Raw genomic sequence first — 21741 nt, forward strand, 5'->3', positions numbered from 1 at the left:
ATAACCGCCCATATCATGTCAGTTGACACCGTGTCGAAAGCTGCGCAGTTACGTAGAATTTGTGACGTCCAGTGTGAACTGTAGATCACGGTGCCACTATCGAAAGCCACAAGCCGGGACGCCACATTAGTTCCATGTGTGAACCTAACTTTAGTTCTGATAGGCCTTTCGATAAAAGTTTATTCTTATTTGATGTGATTGTTATGTCTACTCTTTGTATCATATCTGCTAAGTATGACTGGAAACTATATAGCCCCAGTTGCTGATAGCAAAGTTCTTCTAGTAACTAAGTGTAGGAGAGTCTTGGAGGCTATTCCTCGGGAAAAGACGTATTCTTGCAACTAAGGTCTTTGTTTTTGTATACACTAGAGCTGTTACGCTTGTTTACTAACAAGTTGTACTAGTAGACAACAAAACGAAATGCCAGTAATGTGAAAATAAAACAAGAAAAGGATAATAGAAATTGTTAATGCGCCACAGTGGCATGTTGTTTGTAGCTAAATAGCTTACTGCGGGATGATGTATCCTCTTTACAGCAGTGTTTGAAACTTCTATTTGCATTAATTATGAAACGAAGGCGACGCAGTCCATCAGAGGAACGCCCGTCCTGTAGTTATGATCGAAGACATAGTGATTATCATGAAAGGAAAAATGATAACACGAACAATGTTTCAGACAGCTTCAGTTTTGTTTCCCATCGTTCCTTGTTGGACAGAATTTTCTTTAGCGACTCGGAGTACTCGTATAAAGAAGACTTCTGGAATTTCCTAAAGAAGTATGAAAATGTTGAACGCAGAAGTAAACAGAAAATGAGTGGGAACACAGAGCAAGTAGGTACGTTTTGGACGAAAATATGTTTTTCCGTTTGTTGATCTGTATATCAGGTTGATTGCTTAGATGTGTACGTTGATTGTGTCCTTCGCCTCGTCACTCTTACTGACTGGCGTATGGGTTCACTACAAAATATTAAACAGTTCAATGTAATAATCACAACCGTAATACAAAATAACAAATGCTGTGTTGTCTGATAACTATCCATTTTGTGCATTTGATCCCCCAAGAAAAATAATTTACTGCAGAGCTGTAAATAGTATTATATTCCAGTTGTTGAGTTAGTTGTTTAATCACCCATATGTCATGTTACAATGATATTCGACATGTCAGTTAAAATTACAGTAATGAAACATAGTTACAAGTCAACGCACATAATTACGTATAGTCTTAGTTTCCCTAGGACTTATGCATTGTCAGAAGTGTACTGCAAAATATACATACTTGCAAACAAAGTAGCTGATGATGTCAAACAGGTGTTATACTGTTCATTCATATCTCATTTAATCACTGGTTATTGCTTATATTGCACACATGTCTGTCTTAATAAATACCAATCAATATTGCTTTATACTACAGATGTTGGAAGATTATATTATCCACTGCAATCTGAAATCCAGTAGCATGCAATGTAATGTAGGAATATATCAAGGAATGATGGAATGGATATATAAAACATTTCCATGTATGCCTGCTCTGTTTTAGCTACATAAACCAGAAGTTGGTATTTCACCCGTCACCTTCGATCAATAAAATCAGCAAGATGACTCTCGCCCCTATTTCGAGCTTATACAATGTGGCTACCATGACGTCACTCGTTACATGTTCAAAGGCAAATATTAACTCAAAAGTCAAGCATATGAAATTGTCAACATTCAACACAACCAGAAAATGCAAAAACGAAAACTATTTGTATCGTAAAATTTGCTTGAACTATATAGCTAAAACGAAGATGACGAGACCATTAACCCATAGACAACTCAAAAACCTAGTATCACAAATTTCACTTGACATTCAAAGCTCAAACAAAGCCCTCAGTACCCAGAAGCCAACACCCAACCCAAGAACCTGGTACTGCAAATTGGGCGTGACCTATACAGCTCTTAGAAAGCTCTCAGTACCGTGAACATACAAACGACTTGAAAACCCCATACTGTAAGTTTTACTTGTCATGTATGGCAGCTAAAATGAACCTCACACAACCAAATATAACACATACAGATCATAAAATCTGTTATCAAAACCTTCATTTACCCTATCTATCTAAAATGAAATCCAGGTTCAGTAAACAAAAACTCGTCATATAATATTAAAAACATATCCTAACCAACAATGGTGAACCAATATCCTCAATACCTACCAACCACAGCCCAGCACAATTACTAAACATTAAAACCCTGAAATGAAAACTTGCTTCGCCATGACTATCAGTATACACAAAGAACTGTAAAGATATACACACATAGGATACGTATTATGATAAAAAACAAAGAAAACCACAAAAAATACCTACCATACAAAACCACTGTAGCATAATTTGGTCTAACACACACACACACACACACACACACACACCCACACACACACACACACACACTAACGCACACACGAACGAAAAAGAAAAAAAATCATCTGCAGTTGGTCCAAATTACTGTAGGAACTTAATATATGTTATTTTATGTTATTATTATATATTACTGTGCTATTATTGTATATAATGCATAGGGTACAGCATATCTGTGCCCATTGGAACAAGCAATGACCTACTTGCAAATTTCTGTGTCATATCAATGACTGACAGAAAAAGGAAAATAATGCTAAATCTGTGACAACATGAACCATATAGCACCAACAGTTCTAAACACAAACATGACTCCATCAGCCACATTACGCAAAATCAAAATAACTCACTAGCAAATCCATATAAACTCTTCCAATAACAGCCTGACACACCCAACTCACAACAGCTAATTACTCACTGACAAACAACTTCAAAATACAGGGTGTTTCAAAAATGACCGGTATATTTGAAACGGCAATAAAAACTAAACGAGCAGCGATAGAAATACACCGTTTGTTGCAATATGCTTGGGACAACAGTACATTTTCAGGCAGACAAACTTTCGAAATTACAGTAGTTACAATTTTCAACAACAGATGGCGCTGCAAGTGATGTGAAAGATATAGAAGACAACGCAGTCTGTGGGTGCGCCATTCTGTACGTCGTCTTTCTGCTGTAAGCGTGTGCTGTTCACAACGTGCAAGTGTGCTGTAGACAACATGGTTTATTCCTTAGGACAGAGGATTTTTCTGGTGTTGGAATTCCACCGCCTAGAACACAGTGATGTTGCAACAAGGACCGAAAAGCGATACAATAAAGGATCTGTTTGAAAAATTTCAACGGACTGGGAACGTGCTGGAAAGGTAGGGCGACCGCGTACGGCAACCACAGAGGGCAACGCGCAGCTAGTGCAGCAGGTGATCCAACAGCGGCCTCGGGTTTCCGTTCGCCGTGTTGCAGCTGCGGTCCAAATGACGCCAACGTCCACGTATCGTCTCATGCGCCAGAGTTTACACCTCTATCCATACAAAATTCAAACGCGGCAACCCCACAGCGCCGCTACCATTGCTGCACGAGAGACATTCGCTAACGATATAGTGCACAGGATTGATGACGGCGATATGCATGTGGGTAGCATTTTGTTTACTGACGAAGCTTATTTTTACCTGGACGGCTTCGTCAGTAAACAGAACTGGCACATATGGGGAACCGAAAAGCCCCATGTTGCAGTCCCATCGTCCCTGCATCCTCAAAAAGTACTGGTCTGGGCCGCCATTTCTTCCAAAGGAATCATTGGCCCATTTTTCAGATCCGAAACGATTACTGCATCACGCTATCTGGACATTCTTCGTGAATTTGTGGCGGTACAAACTGCCTTAGATGACACTGCGAACACCTCGTGGTTTATGCAAGATGGTGCCCAGCCACATCGCACGGCCGACGTCTTTAATTTCCTGAATGAATATTTCGATGATCATGTGATTGCTTTGGGCTATCCGAAACATACAGGAGGCGGCGTGGATTGGCCTCCCTATTCGCCAGACATGAACCCCTGTGACTTCTTTCTGTGGGGACACTTGAAAGACCAGGTGTACCGCCAGAATCCAGAAACAATTGAACAGCTGAAGCAGTACATTTCATCTGCATGTGAAGCCATTCCGCCAGACACGTTGTCAAAGGTTTCGGGTAATTTCATTCAGAGACTATGCCATATTATTGCTACGCATGGTGGATATGTGGAAAATATTGTACTATAGAGTTTCCCAGACCGCAGCGCCATCTGTTGTTGAAAATTGTAACTACTATAATTTCGAAAGTTTGTCTGCCTGAAAATGTCTGCCCAAGCATATTGCAACAAACGGTGTATTTCTATCGCTGCTCGTTTAGTTTTTATTGCCGTTTCAAATATACCGGTCATTTTTGAAACACCCTGTATAAACATCCAATACAAGAGAGCACCACCAAATCCTACAATACACCATCTTCGAACATGGCCAGAATCAAAAACACAACACCACCATGACTTCACACTGCACACAAAGTTACATAACTGCTCAAAGCAAATGGGTGGAACCACAACTTTCAGTTGACCCCATAGTTGTTATGAGATATACTGTAACTGCAAATAACAGCTCTGCCATTTTAACCTTGTGTTGTTGTTGTTGTTGTTGTTATGGTCTTCAGTCCTAAGACTGGTTTGATGCAGCTCTCCATGCTACTCTATCCTGTGCAAGCTTCTTCATCTCCCAGTACCTACTGCAACCTACATCCTTCTGAATCTGCTTAGTGTATTCATCTCTTGGTCTCCCTCTACAATTTTTACCCTCCACACTGCCCTCCAATACTAAATTGGTGGTCCCTTGACGCCTCAGAACATGTCCTACCAACCGATCCCTTCTTCTGGTCAAGTTGTGCCACAAACTTCTCTTCTCCCCAATCCTATTCAATACTTCCTCATTAGTTATGTGATCTACCCATCTAATCTTCAGCATTCTTCTGTAGCACCACATTTCGAAAGCTTCTATTCTCTTCTTGTCCAAACTATTTATCGTCCATGTTTCACTTCCATACATGGCTACACTCCATACAAATACTTTCAGAAATGACTTCCTGACACTTAAATCTATACTCGATGTTAACAAATTTCTCTTCTTCAGAAACGCTTTCCTTGCCATTGCCAGTCTACATTTCATATCCTCTCTACTTCGACCATCATCAGTTATTTTGCTCCCCAAATAGCAAAACTCCTTTACTACTTTAAGTGCCTCATTTCCTAATCTAATTCCCTCAGCATCACCCGACTTAATTAGACTACATTCCATTATCCTTGTTTTGCTTTTGTTGATGTTCATCTTATATCCTCCTTTCAAGACACTGTCCATTCCATTCAACTGCTCTTCCAAGTCCTTTGCTGTCTCTGACAGAATTACAATGTCATCGGCGAACCTCAAAGTTTTTATTTCTTCTCCATGAATTTTAATACCTACTCCGAATTTTTCTTTTGTTTCCTTTACTGCTTGCTCAATATACAGATTGAACAACATCGGGGATAGGCTACAACCCTGTCTCACTCCCTTCCCAACCACTGCTTCCCTTTCATACCCCTCAACTCTTATAACTGCCATCTGGTTTCTGTACAAATTGTAAATAGCCTTTCGCTCCCTGTATTTTACCCCTGCCACCTTCAGAATTTGAAAGAGAGTATTCCAGTCAACATTGTCAAAAGCTTTCTCTAAGTCTAAAAATGCTAGAAACGTAGGTTTGCCTTTCCTTAATCTTTCTTCTAAGATAAGTCGTAAGGTCAGTATTGCCTCACGTGTTCCAGTGTTTCTACAGAATCCAAACTGATCTTCCCCGAGGTTGGCTTCTACTAGTTTTTCCATTCGTCTGTAAAGAATTCATGTTAGTATTTTGCAGCTGTGACTTATTAAGCTGATAGTTCGGTAATTTTCACATCTGTCAACACCTGCTTTCTTTGGGATTGGAATTATTATGTTCTTCTTGAAGTCTGAGGGTATTTCGCCTGTTTCATACATCTTGCTCACCAGATGGTAGAGTTTTGTCAGGACTGGCTCTCCCACGGCCGTCAGTAGTTCCAGTGGAATATTGTCTACTCCGGGGGCCTTGTTTCGACTCAGGTCTTTCAGTGCTCTGTCAAACTCTTCACGCAGTATTGTATCTCCCATTTCATCTTCATCTACATCCTCTTCCATTTCCATAATATTTTCCTCAAGTACATCGCCCTTGTATAGACCCTCTATATACTCCTTCCACCTTTCTGCTTTCCCTTTTTTGCTTCGAACTGGGTTTCCATCTGAGCTCTTGATATTCATACAAGTGGTTCTCTTTTCTCCAAAGGTCTCTTTAATTTTCCTGTAGGCGGTATCTATCTTACCCCTAGGCCTCTACATCCTTACATTTGTCCTCTAGCCATCCCTGCTTAGCCATTTTGCACTTCCTGTCGATCTCATTTTTTGAGACGTTTGTATTCCTTTTTGCCTGTTTCACTTACTGCATTTTTATTTTTTTCTCCTTTCATGACTTAAATTCAATATTTCTTCTGTTACCCAAGGATTTCTACTAGCCCTCGTCTTTTTAGCTACTTGATCCTCTGCTGCCTTCACTACTTCATCCCTCAAAGCTACCCATTCTTCTTCTACTGTATTTATTTCCCCCATCCCTGTCAATTGCTCCCTTATGCTCTCCCTGAATCTCTGTACAACCTCTGGTTCTTTTAGTTTATCCCGTTCCCATCTCCTTAAATTCCCCCCGTTGTGCTTTTTCTTCAATTTTAATCTACAGGTCATAACCAATAGATTGTAGTCAGAGTCCACATCTGCCCCTGGAAATGTCTTACAATTTAAAACCTGGTTCCTAAATCTCTGTCTTACCATTATATAATCTATCTGATACCTTTTAGTATCTCCAGGGTTCTTCCATGTATACAACCTTCTTTCATGATTCTTAAACCAAGTATTAGTTATGATTATGTTGTGCTCTGTGCAAAATTCTACCAGGCGGCTTCCTCTTTCATTTCTGTCCCCCAATCCATATTCACCTACTATGTTTCCTTCTCTACCTTTTCCTACACTCGAATTCCAGTCACCCATGACTATTAAATTTTCGTCTCCCTTCACAATCTGAATAATTTCTTTTATTTCATCATACATTTCTTCAATTTCTTCGTCATCTGCAGAGCTAGTTGGCATATAAACTTGTACTGCTGTAGTAGGTGTGGGCTTCGTATCTATCTTGGCCACAATAATGCGTTCACTATGCTGTTTGTAGTAGCTTACCTGCATTCCTATTTTCCTATTCATTATTAAACCTACTCCTGCATTACCCCTATTTGATTTTGTGTTTATAACCCTGTAGTCACCTGACCGGAAGTCTTGTTCCTCCTGCCACCGAACTTCACTAATTCCCACTATATCTAACTTCAACCTATCCAGTTCCCTTTTTAAATTTTCTAACCTACCTGTGTCTGTGTTATGTTGTGTAATCTCATGGTGGCACAGTGTATTGAGACTGTATTGATGACATTATTATTGCTAACTAATAGATTGTTAGATTTATGTTATACTCACTTTGGTTGGTAATTATGGTTTTATGATTTGTTTTGAACTGTATTAAGTGTGGTATACACGTTTACATGCATAATTGTGTGTTTCCTGTATATATAAATTACTGTTAATTCAGTTTTTTTTTTATTTTTTTTTTATTTATTTTTATTTTATTTTTTTTAGTGCGTTGTGTTGTTAGTTGTGGGTAAGGCCGGTATTACACTATCAAATTTCTTTGTCAAAGATTTCATCAAAGATGTGATCAAATATTCCGGCCAATATATTTGACAAAGATCTTTGACGTAGCGCTAGAAGGGGTATTACAATGTCATCAAATTTTTCGTCAAAGTTCAAGATGGCTGACAACAACTTGTTATTAACCACAGCAGTTGCACGTACCGCAATTGCATTGTGTGCACATGCGGAAAAGAAGTCGGGGAAAAACAGGAACTATACATACGAGGTTGACAGTTCTAAATTCCTGGGATTACAACTTGATAATAAATTCAGTTGGAAGTGGCACATCACAGAAGTGCAGAAAGGGCCTTAACAAATCTGTATTTGCAATTCGAGTGTTAGCAGACAAAGGCAACATAAAAATGAAAAGCTTGCATACTTTGTCTACTTTCATTCCATAATGTCATATGGGATAATATTTTGGGGTAAATCTTCAAGTCAAACAAAAGTTTTCAGAGTCCAAAAGTGTGTAATACGTATTATTTGTGGAGTAAATTCACGGACGTCCTGCAGAAACCTCTTCAAAGAACTGGGTATACTAACTACTGCCTCTCAGTATATTTACTTCTTAATGAAATTTGTCGTAAATAATATATCTCTTTTTCCAACAAATAACTCAGTTCATACATAGAATACCAGGAACAAAAATGATCTGCACAAGGACTTAAAAGCACTTACTTTAGTTCAAAAGGGGTCCACTACTCAGGAACACCCATCTTCAATAATTTGCCAGCAAACATAAAAAATTTAGTTACAAATAAAGATCAATTTAAAAGGAGCCTGAAAGACTTACTACTGGCCAACTCCTTCTACTCCATTGGCGAAATTTTTAATAGAAACAAATGATGTATTTATTCATACTATTAGTATTGTTATTTCAGCTTAAAAAAATCGACGTTTTCCACATCCACGAGGATCTCCTCAGCACGGATCTATGGAACGAAAAACTAATCTAATCTGGGTGAAGCCGTGGGTTTTACGACGACACGATAAAAGCATTCAACAAAACTTGTTACGTGAGCTTACAGTGGAAGACGTCAAGTCATACATCAATTACTTAAGAATGGATGAGCATACATTTCTGTATGTGCTCAATGAAGTATATCCTCATATCACAAAGCACAATATTCACTTAAGAACCGCTACATCTTCAGAAGATAGGCTCACTGTAACACTCCGATTCCTTGCTACAGAAGAGGGTTATGTTAGGTTAGGTTAGGTCAGGTCTCCAATCTTCTTAATCTATTTTTGTATTCAGGGTGCCTCACGTTGTAAAGCGCCTCATTAGCTTCGGACATCTCTATTAATTTTGTAGTTGTCGGCACACACCAATTGTATTTACCAGCAATGGTTATAAAAACACTACAGATGACAGAACGCTGCAGCTATGCTAGCGCTCCATGTGGTAACATGTCACATTGCAATGAACAGAAGACAAGTGATTTCTTTGATCAAATATACAGCGAGGTCCTAGATTTGATCAACTATTGGACGACATTTGACAAAGTCCCTATTACACTATCAAATATCTTTGACAAAGATATTGGACAAGAAAATTTGATAGTGTAATACCGGCCTAATTATGTTGGACTGTGATTGATAGGCATTGTGGAGTTTGTTTTATGTCCACTGTTGAGATTAGGTTTTCGATTTTAGTTATTTGAGCTAGCTTTAGTTTTGTGGTACCGTACCGCGGACTCCACTTTAGCTCTGTGGTTCAAGTGAAGTGTTAGATACTGGATTTGTCAAATTCTGTGTGGTCTTATGATATCATGGATTTTGCTTGAGCTTTATAGGTCAAATAAAATTTCTGGTACCAGGTTCTGGTACTATGTGTGGGTTTGTATGTCATGAAATTCGTTTGAGCTATATAAGCCAAGGACTGTTTCTCATGCCAGTTCTTTTTATCTCAGGCTTCTTAATTGTGGTTTTGTTGATTTATGAGTATTTAGTTTGCTTGATCTGTGTGTTAGCATTTGTTCTTGTATGTCTCTGTTATTATAATTGTCATATATTTAGTTTGTGCCCACCCAAAAACCCCTAGTTTCTACAATTGCCTCATTAGTTTTGTTTTATTTCTGTGGTTAAATATTTCTCACATCATCTGTGTGTACTTGAGCTTGTCATTAGTGATGTCATGGTCACCATATTGTGTACACTTGAAATAGGGGAGTCCACCATCTTGATGATGTCGTGGGTCAAAGCCGATGGCTGGTATCATGGTCTTCAGGTGTGCCAGTATTTCAATGTTCAGTATACCTTGTTTGTGTCACTTGTCAGTATGTTACTATTCTGTTGACATGCTAATGTGTTTTTAATTTTATTTGTGTTTGGTGGAAAGTTATTTCACCCACTGAGAACTTATTTATTGTGTGTATGTACAGGTTCTGGCAATCGGAATGATTTCAACAAGTTCCACTGTGTGTGTCTTTCACTGTCTCCGAAACTGAGGAAGCAAGTTCTGGAGATGGAAATGGTACATGATAAACAGCTTACACAAGAAAATATGGTACAGTTTCAGAATATTCTGTTGCTGTATCTGGACTTCAAACAGAAGGAGACGTTTGCAAAACTTTACAAGTTGCGACAATCACAGAAGAATTTGCCTGTGGCACAATACAGGTAGTAGACAGTTACCTTTAAAACACTATTCTTTCTTTATTTAAAAGGCTACCATGTTCTGTTATAAATCACATGTGTGTAAATCATAAGTGTACTGGACAAAGAATTAATCATACTTAGAGACATCACCCTGATACTGCGTTAACACTGGTTTGAACCTTTATGATGGCCTCTATTCAGTGAAAAGTTTCTTGAGGTTGAAGTTCGTTAGATCCCATAGGGCTACGAGATCATTTGGATGTTGATTGCTGCAATTCACCAACTATTCTGAATAGTCTGAAGCATTTTCTACAGGATTAAGGCTGGGTGATTTAGCAGGCCAGTCAAGGTGGACAGTGTGCCTGGGTGTTTGTCAAACAAGGAAACCATGATCGCAGCCTTGACGTCTGCAGCATCTTATCATGAAAATGTAGACGAAAGGGAAACATTTGATCACAAAGAATGTTTATTTAAACATTCTGATTGGTGTTCAAGGTAACGCAAATTGGGCCCAATTCATTGTACAAGAATACACCCCATACATCACAGAACCACCCAGGTTCATAACTTTCCCAACAGCATGGTGGCGAGATGGTATGACATGGGCATACAAAAACTGCCACAGCGTCTACAAAAATGCATTGACAGAAATGGTGGTTATGTTCGAAAAATAGCTAAATGTTCAAGCTGTAAACTGATGTAAGCCACTGTAGAAATACGAGGGTTGTTTTTTAAGTAAGGGCCGTTCACGCATATAGTCCCATAGTTCGCGCGGACGCCGCAACAAGCCACCGCACCACTTGCCGGCACCCTTCCCGTTCACACTGATGCAAGTTGCAGCTCTGTAGCTGACGTGTATGCATCGCTGTGCTGCTTTATAATGTTTACGATTATTGAATCGCCCGCCACGTGTGAGATACGGTCAGTGATACATTTTTTGACCGCGAGAAGCCTATCAGGTGCAGAAATTCATCGTCAGTTAACAGAAGTTTATGGCTTGAATGCAATGAGTGAAGGTAAAGTGCGTCAATGGGTTAGAGAGTTTAAAAATGGCCGTCAAAACGTCCATGACGAAGAACGCTCAGGCTGGCCCTCTGTGATCACTGATGATTTGGTGGCTGCAGTCGAAACAAAGATTCGTGAGGACAGAAGATTCACAATTTCCACTCTTTCTTTGGAATTTCCACAAGTTTCAAGATCGGTTTTGTACAAAATTGTGTCTGAAAACCTAAACTTTAAGAAATTGTGTTCCGGGTTGGTACCCAGACTCCTCACAGAGGACCACAAAGGGAAGAGATTTGCCACTTCATTGGACTTTTTGATTCATTACGAGGAAGAAGGGGATGACATGTAGAGTCAAATTGTCACTGGAGATGAAACATGGGTATCCCATATCACTCCCGAAAGCAAGCGACAATCGATGGAATGGCGACACACAACCTCACCTGTCAAGGTCAAAGCCAAACAGATGCTGTCAAAGCGCAAGATTATGGCAACTGTGTTCTGGGACCGACGCGGTGTTTTGCTAGTGGACTTTATGCCACGAGGAACGATAATCAACTCAGATGCCTACTGTGCAACTCTAAATAAGCTCCGCAGAGCAATTCAAAACAAAAGGCGCGGCATGCTGACAAAAGGAGTTTTGCTCCTGCACGATAACGCTAGGCCTCACACCTCTCAAAAGACTCGGGATTTGATTGATTCTTTTGGCTGGGAAGTTTTGGACCATGCACCATACAGCCCCGACCTTGCTCCTAGCGATTTTCACCTTTTCCGGTACCTGAAACACCATCTTGGCGGGCATCGCTTCAATGACAATGATGAAGTGAAAGCGGCCGTGAACTCTTGGCTGTCGGAGCAGGCGGCCGAATTCTTTGAAGAGGGAATTAAAAACTTAGTTGTACAGTATGACAAGTGCTTAAATAAACAAGGCAACTATGTAGAAAAATAGGTAAAAGTTTGTAGAATCATAAAATAAAAGTTTTTTTACAAAAGTATTTGTGTCTTTTTTTTAAATAAAAACTGCCCTTACTTAAAAAACAACCCTCGTAAACAGGTTTATGCACTTATAAAAAAATAGGAGACCTTACTTTTGGGATTACCCTCGTATGGAACTGCAGGGCAGATATATTTAAAGATGCTTGATACCATGAGGTAATTAGGCTGGCAACTGGTGCATACTGGATCTGTGTGATACATAGTGTGCACCCTGAAATTGCTGTCCCAATTCTCACAATGAGGTGACATATCCTAATGTTGAACAATGCACTGAGAATTATGTTGTTACTGACACATTAAAGTCTCTGATCTACCATGTAAACAGCTATTTAAAAACAGGTACTGAACACAAGCAGTATGAAACTTCCTGTATGCTGGACTGAGACTTGAACTCTCAGTTTGGCACAAAGTTTTAATTTGCCAGGAAGTTTCATATCAGCTCTCATTCCGCTGCAGAGTGAAAATGTCGTTCTCATAAGCAGTGTGATTTATAGTGTGTAATTATAGCAGCAAGAGACATTAAAGTGATAAAATACAGAAAGATATGTGAAATAATCTTATACGTCTTTATTAAGGAATTCATTAGAGAGAAGAAACATTTTTCAAGCAAAAACTGTTTAGACTTGCTTGTAAATAATTGATTATTACTTCGGAGTAATATCACTTGGATATGACTTGAATACCAAGAATAGGTCTTCGGGCTGGAGTAGTAATCCGTGAACCATGACAGTAGCTTTAAAATTGCCACAAAGATGAAGCCTCCCATTTCTTATTTGAATCACTACTAGCAGCTTAGTCCATGCACTGACTGATACGGACTCAATGATAAACAACAGCTGGCAGCAGTGAGAAATGGCTTGATGTGTGTTGTCTGCCAACAGCTTCCGAACAGAGTTGGAGTTGTTGAAATGTGAAAGTGTACTTACTGTGCCTGCTAACTTCTGCAAGTTTCTTAAAAACACCAATTTTGATGGTGTTGCTGTGAACTCAAAAACTGCTAAATACCAAGATGGGCAATACTAAAATTAGAATGTCCCCCATGATAAAGAATAATTAACATGGAATACTTGAACCACTAACACATCACCTTCTGTGGCTTCTAGCAGCATTTTTTGGAACTTTCTAGGACTTTGACCCTGAATTTAAACCACACACATTTGTGGACCAGGAAAATCCATTTGTGTAAATATCATATTTTTGTGCTAGTGTATTTTGCATTTTTTGGAACTTTCTAGGACTTTGACCCTGAATTTAAGCCACACACATTTGTGGACCAGGAAAATCCATTTGTGTAAATATCATATTTTTGTGCTAGTGTATTTTGCATTTGACCACATCCATAGCTGAATGATTAGCTTTGCTGCATTCAGTGCAGTAGGACATGGGGACATGGGTTCGATTCCTGGTACCTCCTCAGTTTACCCCCCTCCCCCCCCCCCCCCCTGTGGTAAGGAGGTCTGGAGCAGTGTCCATTCATCCTCATGGGCTCAAACAAGCAGCTGCTTGAATAAAGAAGCAGTGGTATCACTCAGATTCATCAATTGTATATAAAAACAAAGATGAGGTGACTTACCGAACAAAAGCGCTGGCAGGTCGATAGACACACAAACAAACACAAACATACACACAAAATTCAAGCTTTCGCAACAAACTGTTGCCTCATCAGGAAAAAGGGAAGGAGAGGGGAAGACGAAAGGAAGTGGGTTTTAAGGGAGAGGGTAAGGAGTCATTCCAATCCCGGGAGCGGAAAGACTTACCTTAGGGGGAAAAAAGGACAGGTATACACTCGCACACACGCACATATCCATCCACACATACAGACACAAGCAGACATATGTCTGCTTGTGTCTGTATGTGTGGATGGATATGTGCGTGTGTGCGAGTGTATACCTGTCCTTTTTTCCCCCTAAGGTAAGTCTTTCCGCTCCCGGGATTGGAATGACTCCTTACCCTCTCCCTTAAAACCCACTTCCTTTCGTCTTCCCCTCTCCTTCCCTCTTTCCTGATGAGGCAACAGTTTGTTGCGAAAGCTTGAATTTTGTGTGTATGTTTGTGTTTGTTTGTGTGTCTATCGACCTGCCAGCGCTTTTGTTCGGTAAGTCACCTCATCTTTGTTTTTATATATAATTTTTCCCACGTGGAATGTTTCCTTCCATTACATAGATTCATCAATTGGTAACAATAGCTGGAGGGATTGATGACATGCTGATCACGTGTCCCATAATCATAGATTGTTTATCATGTGGCCTTGTTTGCAGATAGCAGTCAGCCATTTGGAAGAAGCATAATGCCTAATTCATGAGTGATCTTTACATTTAAGTACGCTGCATCTTTTTCCACTAAAGATAAATTCTTCAGATCACTGTATAGGTCAGATTTCCTTATCGTGGTATGACTCATTAATTTCATATTGGGATGGATTGTGAAGCATGCATTTCATGACTGAAAGATATATTGTGAAGTAATGGTTAATATCTTAGTAGGTTATGTTGTGATTGCCTTGGAAGCATTCCACACACTGCTATGACATTGTTTCTCTTAATGGTAAAGGCTTTTTTCTGATAGTGATATGTTGTCCAAGAAAATCATTCCATAACACATCAGTGAATGGAAGTAGCCAAAATAGGCAGATTTTGAACTTTGATTTTGGAGATTATCCTGAAGCTAAATGTTGCTGAACTAAGCCTTTTCAAGCCTCTTGTCTATATGGACACCTAAGAATTTTGAATGGTATACGCCATAGTATACCATTTCGCAGTTGGACTCTACCCATCCTACCTATATGCTGTTCCCATATAACCCTGCTTACAGTTGTTTGTCCTGTGAATAGGATTTTAGCCAGTTATCCATTTGTCTTCAGATTCCATCTAGAGGCATGCTTTCTGTATAAATATCCTGTGATCAACACAGTTGAAAGTTCTAGACAGGTCACAATCTTGCCATCGGACAATGTCTTCTTGTCCAGGAATTCCAAAACGTTGTTTGTGAATTAAAATATGGGTTTGGTTGTAAACATACCTCTTCTGAATCAAAATAGATTTTTTGCTAATTATGTCAAAGTTGTCAAGTGATAGGCTGAACAATTTTTGGGTGCTATTGATACATTCTTCACCAGTCTCACTCTTTATCTCCTCCTATCTTGTTTTGATTTTGTTATTAGGTTTATTAATTTTGGAGCTTAAACAGAAAATTTTAGATCCTGAAAAATTTTAATTATTATTTTACTTTACATTTTAAGTTACTTAGAATTTTACATTATGTTTTGTAGTGACTTAATTGGGTGGGGTTGGCTGAATTTTTTGAAGCAGTGTACAGCTCTCATTTTCTTTTGCGTGACACAATATAATGAAAAGGGTAGTAGCTACTCACCATATAGCTGAGATGCTGAGTCGCAGAAAGGCACAACAAAAAGACTATCGGAAAGATAGCTTGCGGCCAACAACACCTTTGTCAAAAGTAGAGAATGTACAAACACACACACACACACACACACACACACACACACACACACACACACACAAACTCATGCAAACGCAGCTCACACACACATGGCCACAGTCTCTGGCAGCTAGAGCATGTCATGCAGTTTGTAAGGCGACAAGAGAAATGCAGGAAAGAAGAGAGAGTAGGACGAACACTTTGGTATAGTAATGCATTAGAAAATGGTAACAAACGAAAACAGCACCGAGTTAGGATGGAAGAAAAGCCGTCAAGAAAATCAGACTATGGGAAATGCAGGATGGAATGTAACAATGTAATGAGAAGAAGAGTAGCTACTCACCATATAGCAGACATGCTGAATTGCAGAAAGGCACAACAAAAAGACTGTCAGGGGTAGCTGCTACACACCATATAGCAGGGATACTGAGTTGCAAAAAGGCACAACAAAAAGACTGTTAGAAAGTTAGCTTTCAACCAACAAGATCTTTGTCAAAAGCACACACACACACACACTCACGCACACGCACCCACACAGTCACACAAACGTAACTCACACACACATTACCACAGTCTCTGGCAGTTAGAGCTTGCCGAGCATTTTGCAAGGTGACAAGAGAAACACTGGAAAGAGGAGAAAGAAATATGGACACTGAGTATAGTGAAGCATTAGGAACTAGTAACAAAGGAAAATAGCACTGAGTTAGGATGGAAGAAAAGCCATCAGGCAAAATCAAACAATGGAAAACCAGGATGGAGTGTAACTACATAATGAAAATAATAGGTGCCACTCACCATATAGCTGAGATGCTGAGTTACAGAAAGGCACAACAAAAAGACTGTCGGAAAGTTGTCTTTCAGCCAACAAGGCCTTTGTCAAAAGTAGACAACATAGACACATACAAACAATCAAACACACACACACACACACACACACACACACACACACAGTCTCTGGCAGCTAGAGCATGCCATGCATTTTGTAGGATGACAAGGGAAACACAGGAAAGAAGAAAAAGAAGGACAGCGAGTACAGTGATGCATTAGAAAATAGTAACAGAGAAAAACAACACTGGTTTAGGATGGAAGAAAAGCCACCAGGCAAAATCAAAATATGGGTAATCCAGGAGGCAATGTAACAATGTAATGAGGAGGATGGTAGCTACTCAACAAGTAGCGGACATGCTGAGTTACAGAAAGGCACAACAAAAATGCTGCTGGAAGGTTAGCTTTTGGCCAACAAGACACTTGCCAAAAGTAGACATCATACACACACTCACGCAAACGCAACTCACACACACATGTCCACAGTTTCTGGGAGTTAGAGTGTTCCATGCAGTTTGCAAGGCGACAAGAGATACACAGGAAGAGGAAAAATAAGGGTGGATGCCGGGTATAGTAATGCATTAGGAAACAGTAACAAAGGAAAACAGCACTGTCTTGGTATGGAAGAAAATCTGTCAGGCAAAATCAAACAATGGAAAATCCAAGATGGTATTGTAACAATATAATGAAAAGGATAGTTGCTACTCACCATATGGTGGAGATGCTGAGTTGCAAAAAGGCACAACAGAAACGCCGTCAGAAAGATATCTTTTGGACAACATGGCCTTACAAACTGCATGTCATGCTCTAGGTGCCAGAGACAGTTGTCACGTGTGTGTGAGCTGTGTTTGCATGAGTGTATGCATGTGTGTATGTTGTCTACTTTTGACAAAGGCCTTGTTAGCCAAAAGCTATCTTTCCCGATAGTCTGTTTGTTGTGCCTTTCTGCGAGTCAGCATCTCCGCTATATGGTGAGTAGCATCTATCCTTTTCCTTATATTATTACATTCCATCCTGGTTTTTTTTTTTTCAGGAATGTTTCATACCAGTGGTAATCCATTGCTTTTTGTTGGATTTTCCAGTTTGAGCCTTACCTATCCATTTTAGGAAAGTACTTTAAAATATTAATGCTACTTCATTCCTGAAAGAACTGTACTTGGATTTACTATTCTGTATGTTATACAAAGGCCTCCAATTTACATCTTGGACACATGATTTAAAAATCCGGATAGTTTCATCATTAATTGTCTTAGGTACTTTGTAGTGGGGCCCAATTTTTTCCATTCTTTATCCATCATGCTCATAGAGACCATTCAGGACTTGCCTACTATATTTATCACTTATTTTGGCCTGTTCTGTGAATATGTTGTCAATTATTGTGCTTTTATTTAAGTTGGGAAATCGACTACAAAGACTTTCTACATACAATCTTGCTTCTGTTGTCAGTTTCATTACTAGAATAACTTTATTTACCAGGAATCTGATTGACAAGATATATTAACTCATCCTTTCTTGTCTGATAAGAGCTTCCAATCTAGATAGAGTGAGGTTTCCCAAACTATATTCCATGGAACACTGTTATTCTGCAGGAAGTGAATATGTGCTCTGCGAAAATGTGATTTCTGTGTTATTAGTTATGAATTAAAACTGAAGTAGTCGCTGAATAAAACAACCTTTTTCATTTTTAAAATATATTAACCTTCAAAATAAAGAAGGTTTTCCAAGAGAGAATCAGTCTTTTTGTCAGAGAAAAAGTTTTGGAATCTCTGAGGTAGAGGCATCAACTCTCAAGTGCTTAGGTGTCACTTGATTTATTAGTCCTTATGCCTCAATGTTATGATTTATTTGGTTACAGAAAAATAGTGCTGGTTGCTTCCCTCTGATTCATTGTCCAATTCTCATGCTTCTCTGTAATTCTTGAAGGAGGACATGTAGTCCTACATTTACTTCACTTTCTTAAATACTTATTTCATGATTCAATTTCTGGAATTTTACTTTTTCAGCACTGCATTGTTTCAAAGCATCTCCACTTTGGCTATGATTTTCTGAAGTCTCCCCGCAAGATGATTCTTACCCATCCTGCTATTCTCTTCCAAAGTAGATTTTGTTACCCTCCCAACCTGCACATTGCTCTTGTTACATCTTATGCCCCTCATCACCCTTTTCTTGAGCCTACCAAAAACTAGTCCATTACTTTCTGATGTCACTATTTACTCCTTTCCCACCACTGGTAACACTTATTCGATTAACTGGACAGTAATTTTTGAGGTTACCAGTTTACAAGTATACATGCAACCACTGTTAAGGTTTTATGATGACTTGGTGACCACTAAATTGTTAGTGAGGATGAATGGACATAGTTTGTATTTGTAACATAGAATAACTTCTCACAATGAACACACAGCGGCACGACAGTCGTGAACTTAGTGCCTATTTTACCATGTAGACATTCCTTTCAGCCCCAGTACCTCATTACTTTGTGCTATCTCAAATGAACAAAATATCAACAGACACTTGAACTCCAGGTCACATGCAACCTCTCATTCACAATTTGCAAGTGTGAACTAACTGTGATCAGTGTGCTTTGTGAAACCCTGAGTATCAAAGCTCAAGTGCTTCACTCACATTGTTGCATTTAAATGTTTCCCTCTCCTCCCTTCCCCTCCCCTCCCATCCTCATCCACATGTTACTTTCATGTAATGTTGCTTCTCATATTGTTCTGTCTGTCTTTGGCTGCTTCTTCACCTCTAATCTTATCGTCTCCCTCCCCTGCCTCCCTTCCATGTACATGCCCAGTTTTGTCTCATCTGTGTGTGTTGTTCCCCTGTATCTGACTTTTTGTCTGTATTCATTGACTTACAAAGATTTCAAATACACTGAAGAGCAAGAAACATACACCTGCTTAATATTGTGTAGGTCCCCCGCAAGCATGGAGAAGTGCATGACGTAGCATGGGCTCAACTAATGTCTGAAGTAGTGCTGGAGGGAATTGACACCATGAATCGTGGAGGACTGTCCATAAATCTGTAAGAGTACGAGGGAGTGGAGATCTCTTCTGAACAGCACATTGCAAGGCATCCCAGATATGCTCAATAATGTTTATGTCTGGGGAGTTTGGTGACCAGCAGAAGTGTTTAAGCTCAGAAGAGTGTTCCTGGAGCCACTCTGTAGCAATTCTGGATGTGTGGGGTGTTGCACTGTCCTGCTGGAATTGCCCAAGTCAGTCGGAATGCACAACGGAGATTAATGGATGCAGGTAATCAGACAGGATTTTACATACTTGTCACCTGTCAGAGTTGTATCTAGGCATATCAGGGGTCCCATGTCAGACCATCTACACACATCCCACACCATTACAGAGCCTCCACCAGCTTGAATAGTCCCCTACTGACATTCAGGGTCTATGGATTCATGAGGTTGTCTCCATACCCATACACATCCATCTGCTCAATACAATTTGAAATGAGTCTTGTCCAACCAGGCAACATGTTTCCAGTCATTAACTGTCCAATGTCAGCGTTGATAAGCCCAGGTGAGGTGTACAGCTTTGTGTTGTACAGTCATCAAGGGTACACGAGTGGGCCTTCTGCTCTGAAAGCCTATATCGATGATGTTTCATTGAATGGTTTGCACACTGACACTTGTTGATGGCCCAGCATTTAAATCTGCAGCAATTTGTGCAAGGGTTGCACTTCTGTCATGTTGAATGATTCTCTTCAGTCATCATTGGTCCCGCTCTTGCAGGATCTTTTTTCAGCCGCAGCAGTGTTGAAGTACCATATTCCTGATATTCACAGTACACTCGTGTAATGGTCGTACAGGAAAATCCCCACTTCATTGCTACCTTGGAGATGCTGTGTCCCATCGCTCGTGCGCCGACTATAACACCATGTTCAAACTCACTTAAATCTTGATAACCTGCCACTGTAACAGCAGTAACCAATCTAACAACTGTGCCAAACACTTGTTATATTATATAGACGTTGCCGACTGCCCCGCCATATTGTGCCTGTTTACATATCTCTGTATTTGAATATGCATGCCTATAACAGTTCCTTTGGTGCTTCAGTGTATCGTATGTTAATGATGCATAATTGTTGATCCCCACGTATTCCCAGAATAGCCTTAGTTTCCTCCTAATCTGTTCTGCCTTTCTTCTTCATAACAAAACTTTCATTTGTGACTCATTTTATTTACATGTAGCCTACATCTGCTGCCATCTGGTAAGTAAAACATTTCGTATTCTTTTATAGTCCCTTTTTTGTGGCTGTAAATTGATAAAATATTTGTAATGGCATATATAAATGGGTGTTTTATTTACTTGCTGCATAAAAGTAGTTTAAGAAACTGAGATACCAGAACCCTCTTTACAACCCACCTGGAAAAATATTGACTATGTCATCTTGCACATTCAAAAAAAAAAAAAAAAAAAAAAAATGTTTCTAAGATTGTTTTTGCATGGATGTCACCTATATTTTTTTAACTGGTAAGGTACTGTGTGATATTAAATAACTGAATGCTGTTATGGCCTGAGACTGATGTTAGTCATCAGAAATTAAATGTTGGGCACATTAAAAAATAAAATGTATTTGGAATTTTGTGAAACTATATATAAATATGGTGTGCAGTTAAGTTGTTATATATGCTATTGGGTTCATTTGATTACAGCTTCAGTGACATTGTCTGTAATCATACTGATTTTCTGAACCACTTTGAACTTTCTTTTATAGTAATGTCTGTAGTATCCTGCCCACTCATCTATTATAGGGTGCCTAGGAAGCTGTTTCTCAGATCGCTAGACAACAATTCAACCAAATCATATTAATGGCGTTTATTGCATTAAGTTAAATTGACTATACTTAACTTTGCATTTTCACAAAGGTGAGTCACAAGCAAATGGCGACATGCAAATAATCAATGTCCTTCGGTATATACAGTTTCATTGCAAGCAAATAAATTAATCTTCTGTTCATCATCATAATGCCAGTGCTTGTCGTTACACTGAAACAACATCCATAATTATTTTGTTTCCACATGAACAGCAATGGTGGCCCCTGTCCCTGAGTATACATGGGACTAACCTATAATAACATGTATTGATATGTTTCACATGTCATTATCCCAATATTGCAAGTACTCTGTGGCTGGCAGTGGCTCCCACTTCCCATATTCCATTTCCTCTGATT

General features: G+C 39.3%; 1 protein-coding gene across 2 annotated transcripts in view; it reads left to right on the forward strand.

Annotated features, from left to right (window-relative positions):
- The first annotated feature begins 371 nt into the window (after window positions 1-371).
- Window positions 372-21741, forward strand: part of LOC124621863 (probable ATP-dependent RNA helicase DHX34) — a 193092-nt gene continuing 171722 nt past the window's right edge. Inside the window, exons 1-2 of one of the 2 annotated variants that reach the window (XM_047147328.1) lie at window positions 372-834; window positions 10077-10314. In XM_047147328.1, coding sequence (XP_047003284.1) covers window positions 567-834; window positions 10077-10314 — 506 coding nt within the window. In that variant the 5' untranslated portion in view covers window positions 372-566. The remainder of the gene's footprint in view (window positions 835-10076; window positions 10315-21741) is intronic. The other variant, XM_047147335.1, reaches the window with a different exon arrangement.

This window comes from Schistocerca americana, chromosome 1, assembly GCF_021461395.2.
Source record: "Schistocerca americana isolate TAMUIC-IGC-003095 chromosome 1, iqSchAmer2.1, whole genome shotgun sequence".
NCBI lineage: Eukaryota > Metazoa > Arthropoda > Insecta > Orthoptera > Acrididae > Schistocerca > Schistocerca americana.